The 20,266-nt window shown below is 34.6% G+C and overlaps 1 protein-coding gene across 3 annotated transcripts in view; it reads right to left on the bottom strand.

Annotated features, from left to right (window-relative positions):
- Nucleotides 1-530: 530 nt before the first annotated feature.
- LOC143188772 (octopamine receptor beta-2R) overlaps nucleotides 531-20,266 on the bottom strand; it is a 122,588-nt gene continuing 102,852 nt past the window's right edge. For 2 of the 3 annotated variants that reach the window (XM_076393209.1, XM_076393210.1), the window contains 3 exons: nucleotides 14,697-16,008; nucleotides 12,305-12,535; nucleotides 531-4,158 (listed from right to left, as the gene is read on the bottom strand). In XM_076393209.1, the coding sequence (XP_076249324.1) occupies nucleotides 4,068-4,158; nucleotides 12,305-12,535; nucleotides 14,697-15,685 (1,311 nt within the window). In that variant the 5' untranslated portion in view covers nucleotides 15,686-16,008 and the 3' untranslated portion in view covers nucleotides 531-4,067. Of the gene's footprint in view, nucleotides 4,159-12,279; nucleotides 12,536-14,696; nucleotides 16,009-20,266 lie in introns of all 3 variants that reach the window. The other variant, XM_076393211.1, reaches the window with a different exon arrangement.

Genomic DNA, 20,266 nt, shown 5'->3' with positions numbered 1-20,266 from the left:
AGTGTATCGTTGCAACATGCAACGTATGGAATAACTGGCACGAATGTGCAGTCATAAAGAGCTCGTAAAAGACTCTAGCATCGATTCGTTTACGAGCCTAAATGGTGAACTTAATCGTTTAACCATTTTAACGCATCCACGTAAAATCCAAAAACGTGTTGTGATTCCCTAAAACAATTTTTGTTATTGTCAGCTGAATTTTCAAATATTTTGATCTTTATTATCCGATGCATTGGCGTGCAACGTTTCGTTTAAAAAAAAGGAAAGAAACTTTCAACGAAGAAAAAACTTTGTTTTAAAAATTTCGAAAAGGAAATGGAGATTCTTATTTGTCTTATAATAAAGGGTTCTTTACCATAAACTTCATTAAATCTGTAAAAACGTAAAAAATTATTTTTGTTAATTTTTGGTAATAGAAACATTAGTGACTAGATTAGTAAGTATTTTGAGGAGTTCCTGTGTATTTGGATTTCCAATATTTTAGAAAATAAATACGAATGAAAAGAAGGAAGTTGCTGGTATTCCTTTATTAAAATGTACTTAAAGTTTATTTACTGCGGATTGATACAAAAACTAAAGTGAATATAAAATAATTTAAAATGTTATCATAGCATTTATTTCGTACGGTACATACTTCTCAGAGAAAGTAAAATAAAAGCGTGATGTTATGTGTACAACTATCTGTAAATTCCAATTTTCTGCCACAATAGATGAAAAATTCTTTTGTAATATCGTTTCACTTAAGAAACCATTTAAATTAAGAAATCGTTTAAAAAAGACGAAAGATAAAAGAAAATTTTACAGGCAAAGAAAACAGTACAATACAATAGACAAATTATGAGTAAAGGAATTCATCCGTGTTTTGTAATAGTTATCTAATTCTTTCCACTTTCTTTAACTGTAATAAAATTTTGTAATTTTCCCTCCTATTTCCCTTCACCCGTTGCATGCGTATTTCATCAAAGCAGGTGAAGACTTCGACGTTCGATTAATGTAAAAAAGAACGTTCAATGAATCCTCCCGCAAATTTGTTTTGCGGTAAATAAAATTTTCACGCAAGTAAAAACACTGTCTAATACTACGATTAAAAAACATTCATGTTTCATTCATAGTACATGTATGTGTAATTAAAAAAGAAGAAAGAAAAACATTTTACATAACAAATTACCACAATAAATTATCGAATCGTAGTACATAACCATCATTCACAACTCTCGTTCCGCGCCTTGTCTATTCATATTTATTCTATATTTAGTTACATCTGATTGTTGATACGCAGGCTACAAATTATTTATGAACTAGCAGGTAGATCGCAGAAAAAACGCCATTCTAACGTTTGATTATTGCACATGTGACACATGATATTTACAACCTATTTACACGTATACGGTGAACTTTCGATCCACGAATTTATCACAGAGAAATGTTAAATCGCATTAAAATCAAAACAGAAGAGAATAAAAATGAAATTAAACTCTTGATAAAATGGACGTGTTTTTTTTATATACTTTTTAAGACCGAACTCGATACATATGAATATATCTACTTAACAGTAAAACATAAATTAAACGAAAAACCGAGAACAAATACTAATCAACGACTAAAATATGAGTATGTTAGCGAATAAAATGAGATGAAGAAGGAAAATCGAGATATCTTATGAATCCTTTACGAAGAGATGTCACTGCAATCTCAAGTTCTCATTACTTGAATTAAAAACTGCATTTCGCGAAGCAAAAATTAATTCTGAATTTCGTTATGTATTGAGTTAACATAAGGTAAAATCACAATAAATAACTTAAAATGGTTTAAAGGTTTAAATTTTATAAAATTTGTTTCAGATTTTTGTGCGTCTCTACCACGTTATGATTGCACTTTACTTCAATATTCACGTTTTTGTCGAGACTGGCATTATTTGTTCATTTTGAAAATTTCGAATTTATTAAAAATTAAAAAACGATCATTCATATTCATTAATTATCGTGATTTACTTGGATCAGGACCAGTTATAACATTGTTCAACCATATTATGTGGATAACATCGAATTTTAAACTAAAATTGTGAATGTTTCCTGATCATGCAGAAGTTTACACTCTTATTTTAAATATTGAAGCAATAAATAGTTTTAGCGAAAGACATTACAGCGGATACCGCTGATCTTTTACCTCGATTTTAACCTGAAATAATTAAAATATGAAAATGAGGTTTCCGAAAATGAATAGAATGAATGATTAGAGAGCAATATTAACCATGAATCATCTCCATTTAAATAGTTTAAATAACAACTACAGTTTAACAGGAAGACTCTCTTTCGCCATGAACGCAAGTAATAAAATAAATACTCTCTCAACAATAAATAATATTAATTAAACAACAGCGATAATAACAACAATGAATCCTACGCGATCCAAAATGGCATTTAATATCATCTTACGACTAAAAAAAAAGAGCTTCGTTAAAGATGAGAAGGTTCAGTTCGATGAAGCAGTACTAAAATAAAAATCGAATATGTCATGTGAAACACTTGGACGAAATCTAATATCAGTGTAAATTGAACCAGTAACAACAACGCCATCTATGTGTCCCGTAACTATCCCATGGAACTTACGCGCGAACTTAAAGCAGTGAACCGGGTCCAGTAACAGACATTCGCTCAGGATCAAAGCAGCAGCCAACGTTTCGCGTCAACAGAGATTAGATGTACCTACAGCTGTCAGAAATAACGGAATCCACTCGACTGCTTGTGCTGAACGCTTCAGTCCTTCAGCTGCCATTCAAACGCAAAAGTCGCGTGATTAACTCTGCCCGACCGAGCTCTTTCATTCCTCTCGCACTCGAGAGGGAAAGAAAGCTGTGAGACGATGTCGAGTGGGCTCGAGTGTCTCGAGCTAACGAACTTGGCCACCCAATCGGACAAGGATTTATCTAAGAGCCGACGAAGCATCGGATCGACACGCAGGTATGTTGACGAAGTGGTTGATTCGACAAGACACCTGTTGTCTTCCCTCACAGGCGTCTTCTTCCTTCTTCGCTCCCCTAGGCAGAATATGTCGAGGAACGAGGCGATCCCTCCGTGCTGACGATCCTCTTTCGGTCACTCGATCGATCGATCTTGTGAAACGCGGCTTCCTTCCTTGTCAGGGAGGTTCCGTTTAAAAATACTATCTTTGGCAATGCGATGTCACATGTAATGCGTTGTTTTGCGCGTGTAACTGTCCAGTGTGCAGCTGTGGTGATTGTTTGGCGATGTCACACGATCCTTGTGTGTCCTTGTGTTACCAGCCTCGTACAGTTCCGGTTTCTCGAGCGACTTCTTACGCTGATTTATGTCCTTTCACCGGGTCAGCATGATGCATAGGGTTTCAGTTTGCTAGCCTGATAAGACTGGACGTTTCTTACTCGTTATTGCTCTCATGAGGCGTTCAGGAGTTGCAAATGAAGTCATCTATCGTGTACATTTTATATCTCGGACAGTTATTAGACTGGATTCAAGATAAATAAGTTCGAGCTATTCTACCCTCTGCTACAGTGAAAAGTGACAGACTTTGGCTCTTGAAATCAGATTTCGTTCATTTTCAAAGATAAAGAGGCCAGTGTCGTCAGTAGTTATCAGTCTCTCAAACGTTAAATCCGATTTACAAGAGTTTCTTACTTTCAACCGATGAAATATCGGACAATATATTTTCAATGGTTCTCGCCTCCTTCAGAAATATGGCTTTTAATATTTTACCGGTGGTCACTATTCTTGAAAGCAAATGGAAGCTCGGAAGTGAGTGTCTGGACTCTGGACATCTTTCATCGTTTAAGCTTCTGCCATCGTGGTTAGGCGAAGTCTGCTGAAGCCGAAACTGTACGAAGCCGATTGAAATGTTAGAAACGCGAATACTTGGCGAGACTCATCTTTCGGTTTTTGGCAATGCGACAGAGAATCTCTTGACACTATGCTAATACAGTGAACGCGTACGTGCCATTTTGTATGGATGACGGTTACGGATGCGTAGACAGGTGGTACGTGTTATGCGTGTCTTTTTGCGAATGCGGCTTAATGTATAAAGTTGCTGTTGTCTCAAAGACTGCTACCGAACTCGCTCGATCTTCGTCGATCGATGTGCTTCACGTATGTTTCGGAGTAAATGGTTTTAGTTCGGTCGTCGTACCTGCAAACATAAAAACAGAAAATGACACATTTTGTTCAATCGACTCGCATTATACATACAGTTACTATTTACGTTACAGGAAAGGATGGTATGACACTTGCTGTTCGATGACATCACGAGGCAGAAAGGGAATTTGTCGAATGAGATGGCGATTTTTAGCAATTACTGGTTGGTGGGACGATTCCCTCCCCATTCGAAAAGTTACCTTTCTATCTCGTGGCGTTACTGGACAGCAGGATTCATATCATGCCTGATTACACGTACAAAGTGTCTCAGACAATATGGGACATTTTTTGCGGTTAGATTTTGGACAGGTAAATAATGCAAAAATATCTATATATACGTATATATGTTCTATAACGCTATATACTTTAATTATACTCTACTTTTTATAGTCGAAAATGCTGATCTAGAAGATGTACAAGATAGCAAAAATGTGGGATATTTTGATAGACAGGTTCTAAACACAGAGAAAGTAAAGAAATGTATAATCAAATATGTTCAGAAAATTTTAGTTTATTATTTATATAACCAGTAAAATAGATAATGCTAATTATTATACGAATTTTCAGACATTTCTGCAACTCTAGAAATTTAAATCTCGAGAAAGTACAGAGTGTTTATTATACTATTCTTTGCGTTTTCAAAGTCAGAGACTGTACATTTTGCTACTTTGTATGTATCTATTATTTCGTTGAAGCATTTACTGACTTTGGCAAATTAGTCCAAATATAATGATAATTTGAAATATCTTTATGGAGTGAAAAGTAAAAATTAATTGATTCCATTCTAAAACGATTGTAAAAATTCATTTCTTTCAAAGGAGGACGTAATATACGATACAGTGTATTGTATTTTTACTTAAGATTAATTTTACAACCAATACAGTATCTGTTCAATAAAATGACTTATGTCCGCATTAACTTGCACAATACTAAAATATTAGTTTATGCAAGCACTCGTTTAAGATTAAAGGAATTGAAAATTCCGTAATCCTAGAAGAATCTCGAAACATTTTTCTAAACCCCATATTCTGAAGATTGTTAGGTCTTATATAAAATACACTGTGCATTTTCAGATGCAAATTTCTCGAGTAATATGTTCACGTTACGAGTTTGTTCATGGCGCCCCCGAGGTAATTTATCTCCACCGTAGCTGCTTTACGACCAAAGTTCAACACTCGTTTATGTACAGAGAGGAAAAAAAGAGTAGGAATGAGCAACGAAGCATATTTCACCATTATCAACATTTTGTCCCCTGTTTCACTCGCTGAAACTCGCAGCTCAATTTCCCAGGGAATCGAGATTAATCACAGAGTTGTTGCAATATTCCACTCTGTGTGTCATACGTTTGTCAAAACCGCGGATACGCGCAATAAGCGTGGAAATTTTTATATCATCCGCTATCAAAGAAACCGTTTCCATTAAAAGTGCCAGGGGAATAAAAATTGCGCTTTAAGAGTAGCTTTTGAGTCGTGTGATTTTCACGGGAAAAAGGTCGGATTAACTTACTTGTAAAGTTTCATGGGGAACCCCTCGGTGCGATCCCTGATAATCGAAGTTGCAAAGTCTAATGGAACTTGCTCCCGTTGCGAGGGGAGATGGTCCTGGGAGTGGGGCAATTGAAAACAAGTGAAAAGGTAGAAAAGGAAAGAAAATCACCGAGGGAGTGAGTTTTGAAATGAGAGAGATTTTGAACCCAGCTTTAATTATAATTATACAATCTGAAGGCGAATCTTTGAATGAAAACTGTTCTGGAGGATTGCCTAAGCCTTCTCAGAGATATACTTCTGAGTGTCTAGACTGTTTCAGTAACATAAAGTGTAAAAATGAAACAGTTCAAACTTTCTTACTCTACGAACATTAGGCACCCAACCTTCGACTTCTGAGCAGCAATAACGTCTGACAAAAAATGCATATCTGTTCTTCCTGAAAACACCTTTTCTAAAAATTGTGACGTTCTTCTTTTATCAAGAATTATATCTGTTACGAATTGAACAACTATAAAGATAGCCTATTCTTCTTGTGCACCATGGCGTATAAGAAACTTGTATGTTGATTGAGGCACGAATTTTGAAGTAATTCCTATATACAATGTTGTTTCTACAATTTTTTTCCATTAGTGGATAAAAGTATTTAAAAATATTTAAAGTGCAGCATTATACCAATTAATTATTTTCTGTTGACTAGCTTGCTACCAAATGATATGTAAATGGCAATTTTGCCGCTTTTAGAGCTGTTCTAAACTCGTGAGATTGAGATATTGTCTGCAAGTTTGGATCATTAACAAATCCTACAATGTTGGTAGTATTATTTTTAAAAATTAGACAAAGACAAAGTGTACTATAGCGTGGAGTAGTATGTATGTGTAGAAGCGTGAGGTGAACACTTTGAACATTTTCTTTAATTCTTCATTACTCGAAAAGTAAGCAATATAGGACATACGCCCATATAACGTTTTTTACTCATTCTAGTATATAAATTCAGGTCCTGAAATATGGACATGAATTTATGAATCACCCTGTATGTATATTGCCTGAACTTTTAACTTGATCAGTTATACATGTGTAGGTATACATGTATAGGGTGTCTGCACTGAAGTAGGCCATCTAATTATCTCTTGTTTTTAATGACAAGAAAATTGTTCATGTCATAATTTGAATGGTTTCGAAAGAGAAATTTTTTTAAATTTCATGTTATTAAAAACAAAGGAGGTATTATGTGGATTGTCTCAGCTTGGACATCCTGCATGTACAGTTTTATAATTTCATTTTATGTAACCACTGATATCGCTATTTTAAGATTATGTCGATATTTTAGGAGTTCCAATAAAATTTCTAAAACGCATCCATATCAGAAATTGGGATCTGAAGAAGTCCAGACTTTTGCATAAGTAGAAGACCACTGTGTTAAAACTTCAAGTGATAGTTCTTTTTTTCTATTCTGTATAAACATTAGAGGAAATTGCATAACCAAATTGAATTAAATTAAAATGTTAAAAGACGCCAGTGTGTAGGTACACGGATGAAAAAAGTTGGAAAAGTGAATTACTCAATCCTACCTTCGTCCACAGATCAAAAACTCGTTACTGGGAGGAAATTATTGCATTAAATTTTGTGACACAGGAAAATCTCTCTTTTAAATTTAAAACCATCTTAAAACAGGAAAAAGGTACGAACGAAAAAAGGATATACGTTTTTTTGAATTATATGTTTATGTAAAGAGATTCAGGGTGCGGTTCTCGACTTGCCCTACTTTTTCCTGGCGAAATTAAAAGTAATGTCTCTCTTATCTTGCCTTTTTCCTTCCTCTTGTAATCATCGCGTTTTATGGTATTTCCTTAAACCGTGGATTTGGACAGCGCTTAAATCTTTAACTGTAGATATAAACGTGCTAAAATGTTTGAAATATTAAACATTTTAACTTATCTCTCGAACTAAAATCTTAGAATCGTAAGTTTCATATAGTATGAAAGCTAGAGAACTGTTCAAAATATTGAAGCTTTGGAATGGTAAGATTGAAATCATAAAATTCAATCGAATAGAGTAGAATACTTTAGCGCTGCCTAAATTCTCGTATATTATACATATAGAACGTACTACATTCTGTACATACATATTTAAATCGATCCACTCGAATATGGATTCTGACAATTCCAGTTTCAGTTGCCTCCAAAGAAAGAAGTATTAACAAATTAAAGCTGATAAAAAATTACTTCAGAAACTTTACCACACAGCAATACCTGACAAATCTAAGCATTATAACAACAATAGAACACGAATTGGCTTCTAAGCTTTTCTACGAAGATATAAAAAAGATTTTTGCAGCCACAGAAGTTCGTAAAGCTAAGTTTTAATGTGCTATTGTTTAATGATATTATTACTTTATTTTTCGTCATTAAAATATTCTGTAATAAAGAATAATTCTATTGATTCAACCCCGCATTTCATGTATGATATATTTCTTAGTAAATTGGTCTAATTGTAAGCGCGGCAGTGGCGTTATTTCGTAAGGAAAAGACGTAATTTTGAAAAAGCTACATCAATGCCTTCATTCAAATTTATATATTACGTAATTTCATTAGAAATAAAGGAAATACACATTTTATGGAAAATTAATAAAAATGTATGTATTTAAAATTTGTTTATCTGTTATCAGACAGCAAATAAATTAGGGCATCTACAATCTGTTTAAAACTAGTTAATAAACACGTCTATTTTAGATCTTTTTTATGTAAAGTGTGAACTCAACCTCCTAAGATGGGCAATACAGCGGTTAAATGTGTGTTTGTGTGTGTGGGTGGGTAGGGGGCAAACAAAAACCTTGCCCCAGGTGCTATACAACCTAGTTTCGTCCCTGTGTGTACATATGTCGAGAAACGCTTAGTTTCTTAGTTGTATGCTATTTTATATTGCATATGGTGTGATATTTTCCTTACGACCTATCACTGTGTGCCACTCGTTCAAAGGTCCGAAATATCCTTGGACCTAGTGGGACCTTGAAGAGAATAGCACCCCGTACAGGCAAGTAATGGGCCAGAATTTTACGCAATTTTATGAAGGAATGAATTTTAGAATTTTAGGGCATATGCGCAGTTGAACTTTTTTCATTCTCTATATAGAACCTACCCTCCAAAAATGTCCCATATGTTTGGAAGCACCCTGTATGGTCTTGTAGCTTCCATATCGTTATTGTATAATCCGATTAGGGTAACGTTTACCGAATTTGGATCAACGCTTGGATTTAGCCACAAGGGTATCTTGTAATGTACAAACAATTTGTTCTGTATGATAAGCAATATGTGTTCTTTCTATGCTAAGTTAGTTAATGCAATAATCACTGTCATGTATAGCACCGTCTGACGTGTAACTAAACATACGTAATTTGTTTTAACGCTTACAAATTTCATATTTTAACATAAAGCTGTAAGTTTTTCAGCTGTTTTAAAGTTTAAAGTGAGTATAACATTGAACTATACATATAAGAAGTGCATTAATTAAGCTACATAGATTTTACGGTATTAATTTAATCAAATAAAATTTATCCTCTTTTGTGTCTGTAATTTATTAAAATTGATAATCCTTATTCATAATGCTTCTTATATAGGATAGAATGTAACGTGTTATTCAACTAAATATGGACTGACTGCCCTTGAAACTGAGTCAACAATTTATAAAAATGTTCTCGATACATGACACTTCTTGGGAAAAGATATAGTCCAAAATACGTCCAACAAAAATAGTTTCAATGGAATTCCCCTTCGATTAAATCTGACATAATTAACATAAAATGTGACACAGATTAAATGTGTTATTATATCTTGTTGTAATGACGTAGACTAAAAATCTGATGTATAAGTTCAATTCCGATATCTTCCTGTACATATGTAACTAACTAATTCCACAGAAAACTTTTATATACCGATGTGTTACATTTGTACTATTGTAATGACTAGAGCTTTTATACCATCGTGGTAACACTGATGTATACTAAAGAACCATCTCACTCTGTGTTATATCTACAATGTATAACATACATTTCCCGTAGTCCATTCAAATCGAACAATGATATGTATGTCACAGTTTATATTTGAAATTTTCCATTGAACCTCACTGGAGGTATATACGTTAAATTGTTTTTACCGCTACTTCCATTTAGATAGAAAAATATTGCGTTTCAATTTTTCCTTCACTCACTTAGCACGATAAGTTACAAAGTAATGCAATAGCATGGTCGCAGAGCAGTACAAGCATGAAATAAAATTTTCATGCATAGGAATGAACTTAGAGATACTATAAAAATATCACTAAAATTCTTTTATAGAGTCACTAACTAAATAGCAATTTTACATGGTGTTATAATAAAACCAATAAGAAATAAAAATTGCTTGCGTTTTAAAAGCAATTCACTGCTATTTAAACTTAAATTTGCAGACACCTATATTTATATAAATTAGATAAAACAGTTAAACCAAATGAACCATTATCAGCTATTACATAATCTTCACCATTCGAAGCTTTCGAATATGAATAGTCTCCTTTAAAAAATCTAATGCAGGGTGTAACCAGCATTGTTGCTACAGTTTTATCGGAAGTCAAATAGCACAGTAATACTGGCATACTCATTAGAGTCCTTATAAAGCTAGGATTAATCTTCCCTTATGCTCGGTACACTGTTTACCTCAACGACTACTATCGACTATCACTTCTTGAAGCCTCAACATTACTTGCTGTTATAGTCTTTCCTTCCTATGTACTGTTGTACAAGGAGATATACTGAGATTATAAAGATAACGGAGGTCCCAAAGTTTACAGCTCTGACGTTTCGGAACGAGATGAATCAAGAAATCTCAGCTAGTCAAAACTCTGTGTACTTGAACTAAGAAAGCCTCAAATTCCTAATATTTTTCTAATAACTTTATTTTCTCACTATAAACTCATATTTCGACACAAGTAACAACTTTGTCATGTCTAAATGTAAACCTTGCCATGTTTTGAAATGCTATCATAAACCTGTATCTACAAATATTATAAGTCACGTCTCTATATGTATACATCTACTGATTTGACCAATCATCTTTTTCACTCAGACACAAGTGCTAACATTTAACATATCTTTAAAATATACAGGGAGCTAGGAACATTGTGCAATATTGCCAATAGTTTGTATCGAAACCAAACGAGTCCTGATAACTTCAGTTGGACAACTATTTCCTTACTCTGAATGAAATACACTGTTTCAAACAAGGACTTCTAAATAACTTTTCAGTTTCCAGTGCGCGTAGTCCCATATGAAACAATGTACTCTGTTTGAAGCAACTAAATAGTTATCTAGCGAGCTTCTAGGTTAATATAAATAGCAATATCGTAGATCGTATTGTACTTTGGCGGATGCTATTTTCCCTTCGCCACATAAAATAAATTTAAATTCTTATTACATTTTCCAGGTATTTATAGATTATCGTTAACACCAAAATTATATACACAGATAGTATTGATGACATGTACTACTTAAAAATATATGCAAATTATTAAACTTAACATAAATTCTTTGTAGCTTTTTCATTTTTCTAGGAATCTTAGAAAATAATTTTAAGAGGGTATAGAATTTTGATGACCTAAGAAGATAAGTAAACTTGAAATTTTTTTATTCAAGTAACTACCGAGTTAAATATCGGAATCTTTCTAAGGATTGTTAGGCATTAATATAACATCATTTTCAGATATTCTTCACTTTCCAAAATCACAACATGATCATAGTTATACAACACTGTGTATTGTTATGCTTGACAGAATTTTGGTAACTGACAGCTAACATTGGAAATAATTGGAAACACAAAAAATTAAAAAATCGTTGTGAGAATATAACTAAAAATAAATTCTGTAAGTCTAATGTACATCTCTAAAAAATGAAGAAATGACTTCGAAAAAAATTTCTTTTGTCATGAATAAAATTTGTAAATTTATAAAAATTTAACAAATTAAATTATAATGACTAAAAATCTAGTCTACATTCGACATTAAAAAGAAGAAATAAAGAAAGACACATAAATCTTGTCAAAAACAAGGCAGATTTCATTAATTTCTTCATTAGAGACCAAAATATAAATACTACAAATCTACTGAACTTACGAAGAAAAACTATAATATCCTTTTTAAAGATTAAGCCTAATAATTGCACACAATTGACGTGTTAGCTAAATTGAGACATGACAAACCTATATCTCTCTTTTAAGAGAATGTTAAAGCAACACTCATATACTCTAAATAAATCTAACAGATCTGGTAACACCAGCAACGAGCTTGTGGCGAAGAAACACAATAATAACTAGACTGCGGATTTTTATACATTCATGGAAATTTAAAATGCGTAAAAAATTATACAATTCATACAACATTAAAAAATATATAAATTATAAAAAATGAAATTTAAATTAACAGTATTTGAAGGGGCAAGCAAGTTTTTTGTCTGATTCCATTTTCTTTAACTATGTTTATGAAAATGCATAAAAAAGCGCTGTCTAATAATAACTATTTTTATGGTTGGTATAATAAGATTTCGAGAGATGTCTAAAGTATCTAGAGAAGGGGAAAAAAGAAAAGCGATAGAATATAGTGCGTACCTGGACGTGTCAGACCAGATCGTACCTTAGGGACGGCCGACGGAAATCGAGCGCCTCGAGGTCGGACGGCTCTCGTCTGCAGAGCGAGCAGAAAGCACACTGCAGCGTGTTCTTGAAGGCTTCTCGGAAGTCGCGGTTGAAGTACGCGTAGATCAGCGGATTTAACGCCGAATTCGTGTACCCGATCCAGAATAGGAGCGCGATCACGATGTCGGGACACGGGCAAGACTCACCACAGAGAGTTGTGATGACATACCTGAGAAAAAAGCTCACTTTTAGTAGTCCTTATTAGTAAACGAGTGTCGCGAGATTTAATTGGAAATTCGAACTGAGGAGTTATTAGTTTAAACGCTTCTTTTATATTTAACAGTTTGGTTCAGATTTTGCATACAGTTAATACGTACCATATACATATGGTATGGACATGGAATGTTTCAAGATATGTTGGCATAACTTTAGTATTGAACTTAGCATACAGATGTAATGGAGATTTGTGTAAATTCAGTTTAAGCTTATATCTATGATTTTCTAATACCTTGTACTTTAGTACATACAAATGAAATGAATAAGGAGAAACGACATTTTTATATGTTACCTGTGTGTTTAAGCACTAGCTTAAAGTCTAGCTTAAAGTTAACTACTAAGTCAAATTGATCTTGTACACATATTATCGCTCATTAATAGTATTTGAACACTTATTGATAATGGAATTTCATTGAAGCGTTTATAGATTTATTTTAACCCCTCTGCAACAGGCTTTATACGTCGCGTCGTATAAACCCCCCTTTTTTCTTGCATCACTATTAAACACATAATAGTATACACTGCTATGCACCATACTACGATTCCGCTTAGAAGAATTTTCTTAAATAATATCTCAAGATCTGTACAATAAACGTGAATTATTTAACCTAGAAACTATCAGCTTTCTTATATAAATATATATATTTTTTTCCTTATTTTTTTACGTAGAATTACCCCCTGGCCGGTTGTACTACGATTTTCCACTCACTCTATATGAGTAGAACATGTATATTTTCTGTAATATACCTATAGTTTTCATGATTCTATTTCATATGCATAATATAGAAATATCGAAGATAAAGAAAAAGAAAATGTTTAATTTAATTTCCTTTTATAAAAACTTGTAATACATAGATATTACATCATTGTGTATACATATATCATTCAGTGTAGACTAACCATATGCATAATTTGAGCCAAACTGGTGCAGTTCTGTCCGAATTAATAAAGTAAAGTAATTAATCTTTAAAAGTTAATACAGGTGTATAGGTACATTGGTGAAGAAATAGATGATTTAGAAGTTCTGTCCGAATTGGATAATTTAAAGGAGATATAATATAGGTTTGTGTTGCGTCAAAAGTGACTTTAACTATGAATTTTCATAAACACCTTCCTCAGAAGTAGCATATCGAAAATTTAATGAAAAAGTAATCATAAACGCGATATAAGACTGTTGGCTGATGAAGAAACATATGCAAAGTTTTTGTAGAATGGGACGATTGGTAAGATATAATTTAGGAGACTTCTGGCCAGAAAAGATGAACATTATGTTGGCATTAAGACACACCTTCATTATAAATGATACATTGCTAAAAATTTATAACCTTCTGGTAATTTTTGTATATCGATATAAGTAAACTAGTCAGGTTGCTAATGTGTGCTGGTCCTCAGAAAATTCATTTCAATTATATTAAGAAAAACGGAAGATTTTAATCACATCTTTAGATAGATTTTGTTGATTAGCGACTTATTCTTTTATCTGAAAAGTCTGGAAGAATAGTTTAGTTTAACGAATTATTTGAGTCTAAAAGATACTGAAGATTACTTTATAGGATTGTTACAAGAACTAATTGAAGAAATTTTTAGAAATATTTAATATAAATAAATAATATAAAGTAATAATTATTCCAATATATAGTTGGATATATTCAAGACAAGTACAGCTACATTTGAATTTATAATACAAACTGGAAAATAAAGTAGCAATTACTCTAATTATACTTTAAAAAAGGTTTGAAAAATGAATTAGGAAGTCAGAATTCGTGGAATTCATTTGTGGTTATCTCAATGAGGATAATCACTGGTTCACAGTCATCCTGGCAGACGTGTTTATTCCATTACGTTTTAAATTAACGAGAATAATTGAATCTATTAAGGGAGCACGGTGTACACGAGTATTATGATCTTTCTCAATTTTCACGTGACACTAAATGAACAAACGACTCAATAAGGCTGTACGATTCCGAAAAAACAGAGGACTCATGTGAAGTACACTGTAAACTACCAAGTCTCTAGTTCTCATACTTCTGTACACGGTCTGACAAAAACGAAAGAACACGATCCCGTTAAGAGTATCCTTCACGAAATCTCGAAGTCTGAACTCTCTGACGCACCACAAGAAGAACGGCAACCAGCAGATTATGAAGGTACCCATGATGATGCCTAATGTCCTCGCAGCCTTGTGCTCTCTCTTCATCTTCATTATATTCTTGTCCTTGGTGGGCGTGTGCAAATGATCAGTGCTGATCTCGTTCAATGTTAAAGTCTTCGAGGAGCCAGCACTGTTCAGCTCTCCGTTTAGGTTATTCAGATCCTTGCTGGGCCTATGACTAAGCAGCATCACGTTGCCCATTCTACTGTGCATCTGCTTCTCCTGCCTATTGGCCTCCTTGAAAACCGCGAAGTACGTGAGCGTCATGATCGTGCAGGGTATCCAAAACGAGATGCTGGACGAGAATATCGCGTACACCTTGTTCACTTTGAACTCACAGAGTTCGGGATGCTTGCGCCTATGGATGCTGTTTTCGGCTGTGGTATACCAGCCCATAAAGATTGGCATGAATGAAATGAAAGCTGGCATGATCCAACAGGCGAGCAGCATGTACGCTGCCAGCCTTCTGGTCATGATTATAGGGTATTTAAGCGGCTTTACTATAGCCCAGTAGCGATCCACTGAAATACACATCAGATGAAGAATGGAACTGGTGCTGAAGTACACGTCCAGCGAATTCCACACGTCGCACATGAAGTAACCGAACAGCCACCTGCCGGTTATCTGGACACTCGCGTTGAACGTCATCGCGAACATCGCGACCAGCATGTCGGCCAGGGCCAGCGACACGACGAAATAGTTGGTAATGATGCGCAGCTTCCTGTGTCGCATCACAGACACCATCACCAGCAAGTTGCCGAATACGGCTGTTACTATGATGGAGCCTAGGAGGCAACCTTTCGCGATAGTCGCGGGTACCGACCACTTTTGCTCGTTCGAGTAGGTACTGTTCACGAATTGATTTTCCTCGGTCGAGATGGCGTTCAGCAGGGTCGTCACGTCTACCGAGGACACCTCCGTCGGCTCGGAGGTGCTTCCAATCGTCGTCATGCTCAGCCTGCTGCGTTATACACCTCTTTCCCCTTGGTTTTGTTCCTCTTCTTCGGCTGGAAGAGACTCGACGAGTGGCCTTAGGTCACGGACGTGCCGACCAGTCGACGTACCAGGTTGGCCTTCATCTTCGTCAGGGAAAGGGCGTTGCCTCCTGCCAAGTTTGTACTTCGAGACGCTTGCCAGCGTAATTAGCGGCACAGAGATCGCGAGTTGGATGTTCCTTCGGTCAACGAGCTGCTTTGGATACAGTCTTGGGTGACCTCAAGAAAGACCTCGGTTCAGCTCTTCTACATCTTTGGCATGTTCCTCTGAAGGGTATCCTGAAAACAGATGAAAGCTTATTAGTGGTGTTTATGAGGGTTCGAAAATTTATTTCAAATGCATCTTAAGTACTAGTATTGGGATTAAGTCAATTACTACTTTCAAAGACTTAATCAATATGAGTAACAATAATCATTAAATGGTATAGAATTAAAATTTTAAGAAAAAAGTATTCATTTGACGCAAGATGATTAACATGATTAACATTCATTCATTGTAACGACAAAAATTACAGGTTTTATTTAAAAATATTTTCTCATAAGGTTATATTATTTTTTAGTCTAGTATGTTTTTTTAATTATTATATTATTTGCTTTAGAAAAAAATCTTTTGCTTTTTTCTGAGTAATATTCCTGAGTCAATATATCTTTTGACGTGTCGTATAGATATCGATTACAACTAATGTCAATGTGTTAACAGTTTATTTACAAAATTTGGATACTTTCTGTCAAACCATCATTGTACTTGCTAATATGCTACTAATTTTTCTTATGACTAACTGATAAATTGGTGAAGGTATCAGTCCCATCACGATTAAATACCATAAACACAAACGACATATAATTTTATTCAGTTATGAAAATTTGTATTTATAGAATTATTCGCTCTATACGTATATATCGTATGACTATACAATAAAGATGTTAAACAGCAGTATAATCTCGCGTGTTGACAAAACAGGCATTAAATAACCATTTTTATGAGTGGATTAACATGGTATAAAGTAGAATGTCCTTGTTCCTAAATAATTCTATATTTAAGTTTCAGCACTTTTGTTTAAAATGTTTTTTCTATTTGACGTATAGTGTTGAATTATTTTTAAAACGATTTTAGAGTTCATTTCAAACTAAATTCAAAGAAATTTACCATAATGTTATTTTATTTTTATTCACAAAAGCATTGTAACAAAACAGAGTGAAATAAATATGTGAAAATTCTACTTTATACTAACTGAAATCGCAACAAAATATCCTACTGCAGAGAAATTCTGTTTGTAATAAATGTGATCAAAATAAAGCAATAATTTTTCGACAGTTTCAATTCGGAACAATTCATAAAAATGGTTTGTGAAATAAAGTTTAAAAAATCGTGTAACTACTATTCTAATCCACGGCAGCACTTATTTATTTGTAACTCTAAAGCTCGTAGTGTAAGTGACGAGAATTTAGCGAGATGGCTTGAAGATATTTTAAAGTGATGCGAAGTTCTTATCATCTCGATTGAGGTATTCGACACGAGAGGAGTATCAAGTACGCTAGACGACCCACTTTATTCGATTTGTTTGTACTACTTGCTTAATCCACTCAATCCATTACAATCATTCGGACTATTCAATTTATTCAGACTGCACACGAGTAGTGTACTGAGCCAGCAGATTTATTTGCTTTGTGTTCTCTTATTTCCGAGTCCACGTAGAAGTTCGATAAAATTCCCTAGGCAATAGTCAATCCCTTTTAAAACCTTGTTCTTATAAATTGGAGTTTCTGGTTCGACTTCTAGTTTGCGATTCATTTAATTACCTGTCTTCTGTCTGTTCTTGTTTTATAGAATTCAGCAGCATATACGGGCCTTTGGTCTTACGATATGTAAAAATTTCACATGTATATGTGTTCATTGGAAGGAGTCATAGTTACAGTAATTTTTTTATTTTTTATTAAACGATAAGGAAACATTTTACTTTATTAATCACTATCTACGTATACCTAATTACATATATTTCTTGAGATCTGCAAGCATGTGGAGCAAAATATATGTTTAATCTCAAATATTACTTTGTTTTAAAATCCCATACTGATTATTAAAATTTTAGTCAAATTCTCAAGTAGCTTTAACAAAGCCATTAATTAAAAGTACATACTTTAGACAGTATGATGGAACGAAAGTATTTAAATTAATTATGTAACCGTTCTTAATTAATAGGTTGCCTTCGGTCTACTAGATGAAGGCTGCAACAGCTAGTTTTTGTCAAAACAATATTTGAGATAGCACAAGGGCCTTGAAGTTTTAATTAACTGCCTACTTCCTTACATATATTTTGAAAATTGTACATCTATTAATTTATACATGTAATACATACAGTCAAATTGATCCTTCATATTGTCCTTTAAAACAGGATTTAGATAAAGGAGCAATTAAACTTCTTGTAACACTTATACATTTGCAATTATTGTTCATTGTTTACTTGCTTAACTCTTTTCATGTTCGTAAAAAGTCTGCATCACATGATAAAATGTCATCCTAATTTAGAGTAACCTTGGAAGAGACGTCAATAGAATTCCACAATCCCATAAAAAACCCCGAGTTCGTGGAATGAATAAAACTAATTATTTCCGTGTAAATTGCGATATCTCAATAAAATTGCCAATCAGATTCAAATTTCATAAGCTCAAATACCTTCACACATAGAAGACAATTTTGATCCCCAAATAAAAGCCCAAAACGCTAAAAGAATAATTCAACTTCTACATTTCGTTCCTCTTCCTACAATTAGTAACATCATGTACCATCCTTAATCCAAAGATGAAACTCAATCAGCTCGCAAGTCTTTCTAAACAGTCCCGAGAAAACACATTATTCAGAGTAATTGGTTCAAATGACGGACATTCACGGCTCCTCAGTTCCCCTGAGTCCCGGCGTCGTCCGTGTTCCTCAACCCTTTGGAGAGCAGCGGAGTCGCTCGTCGAGTTTCCCGATTGTCACCACTCGAAACGAGGACGCGCCGGAAGAATCAGTAACCTTGAATGGAACCCCCTTTTTCTGCCGCGTCGTCTGCCTCTCGAGCTCCGTTGACCGTGTCGCGACAGGGCCGTGTCAAGTGCACTCCCGTTCCGTCCGTCGTAATTTATGATCCGCTATTTTTGCGGTACATTTGGGTCAATTATTCCGACGGCGGGCGCGCTAGCGCCGGCGGTGGGCGAGCTGCTGTGATGAAAAACGGCCGGTCCTTGCCGCGGGAACTTTTATATCCCGCGATGAAAGCGGAGCCATCGCCCGTGGGACCACGGAATTCGCGGGCCAACTTTGATTACTTCGCTACCAGCCTTGCTTTGTCCTTCGAGGTTTTGTCTCTTGGCCTTCCTTCCCTGTCCTCCGCTAAGGAGGATGGTCGTTTGCAACGGGCGCGTGTGCTTGAAAGATGGAACGGAACTGACTAATGGCCTCTGACGATGTATAGAACGACTTGCGAACGAATTTTAGACTACTTTTGTTAACCCTTAACTGCTTTTGCGAAGTGCTGCAAACCCTCGAGCATTATGTACAGGGTATATCAGGAAGTTGGGGACAAACTTCGGGGGCACGTAGTACTTGTCAAAACAGGTGAAAAAGTCTTAGGAAACATGGGTCCAAATATCATTGGATTCAAAGTTTTGGGACATTTTCAACAGTGAAGTATTACTTTTACCTTTCTGTACATCAGTCTGTAGCAAATGTTCGATATGATCTGTTACTGTTTCTGTTCTGTTGTTACTGTTGCTGAATAACATCGATCTATTTAATGTCAATACATATCGTATTTATTTTGCTTGACTGAATGACGTACTTGATAAATTGTAGATAGGTACGCTGTAACTTTATACGCTGTTAAAACCTAGTAGTACAAAACATCGTATAACTTTGAAACTAATGATATTTGGATCCATATTTACTAAGACCTTTTTACATGTTTCAACGAGTACTATATGCCTCTAAAGTTTGTCCCCACTTCCTGAGATATCCTGTATATTTATTGGTAGTTTTCTTATTTACTGACAGTAGCTTTTTTAGAGACCCAGTAATTTATTTATTTATTTAATGTCAACGCACCATAGACGTTTTAAGTGGAGAAAGTATAGTATTTAATATGTATACAAAGTATTAGTTACAACAGAAAGTGAATTTATATATTTTGTAAATCTTCGTCTTAAAAATATTAATGTTGCATTCAAAAAAATCCAAATGGTTACAGAAATTATTTGCAGGGCTAGTTAATCTATACATTGTGTCAGAATAAGGGAACTTAAACGTATAGAACAGAAGCCTAAAAAAACTTCAAAATTTAGAAATAACAATTGATAACAATATTAATCATCAGTTAAGTCACATTGTTTCGTGTGTCGCTATGCAACTAGTGCTATCAATTGTTATTCATGAATTGTACTGATAACGAAGGCGAATGGTGACAATGTTCAGTTACTCTCATCCTTGACCCATGACGGTTCGTGTTTGCTGTAAAATCGGTGCGTGGATTGAGTCGTTTTGGCAACAGATGTTTGGGCT

Source organism: Calliopsis andreniformis, chromosome 3, assembly GCF_051401765.1.
Source record: "Calliopsis andreniformis isolate RMS-2024a chromosome 3, iyCalAndr_principal, whole genome shotgun sequence".
NCBI classification, from domain to species: domain Eukaryota; kingdom Metazoa; phylum Arthropoda; class Insecta; order Hymenoptera; family Andrenidae; genus Calliopsis; species Calliopsis andreniformis.
This window is presented reverse-complemented; position numbering and strand designations above follow the sequence as displayed.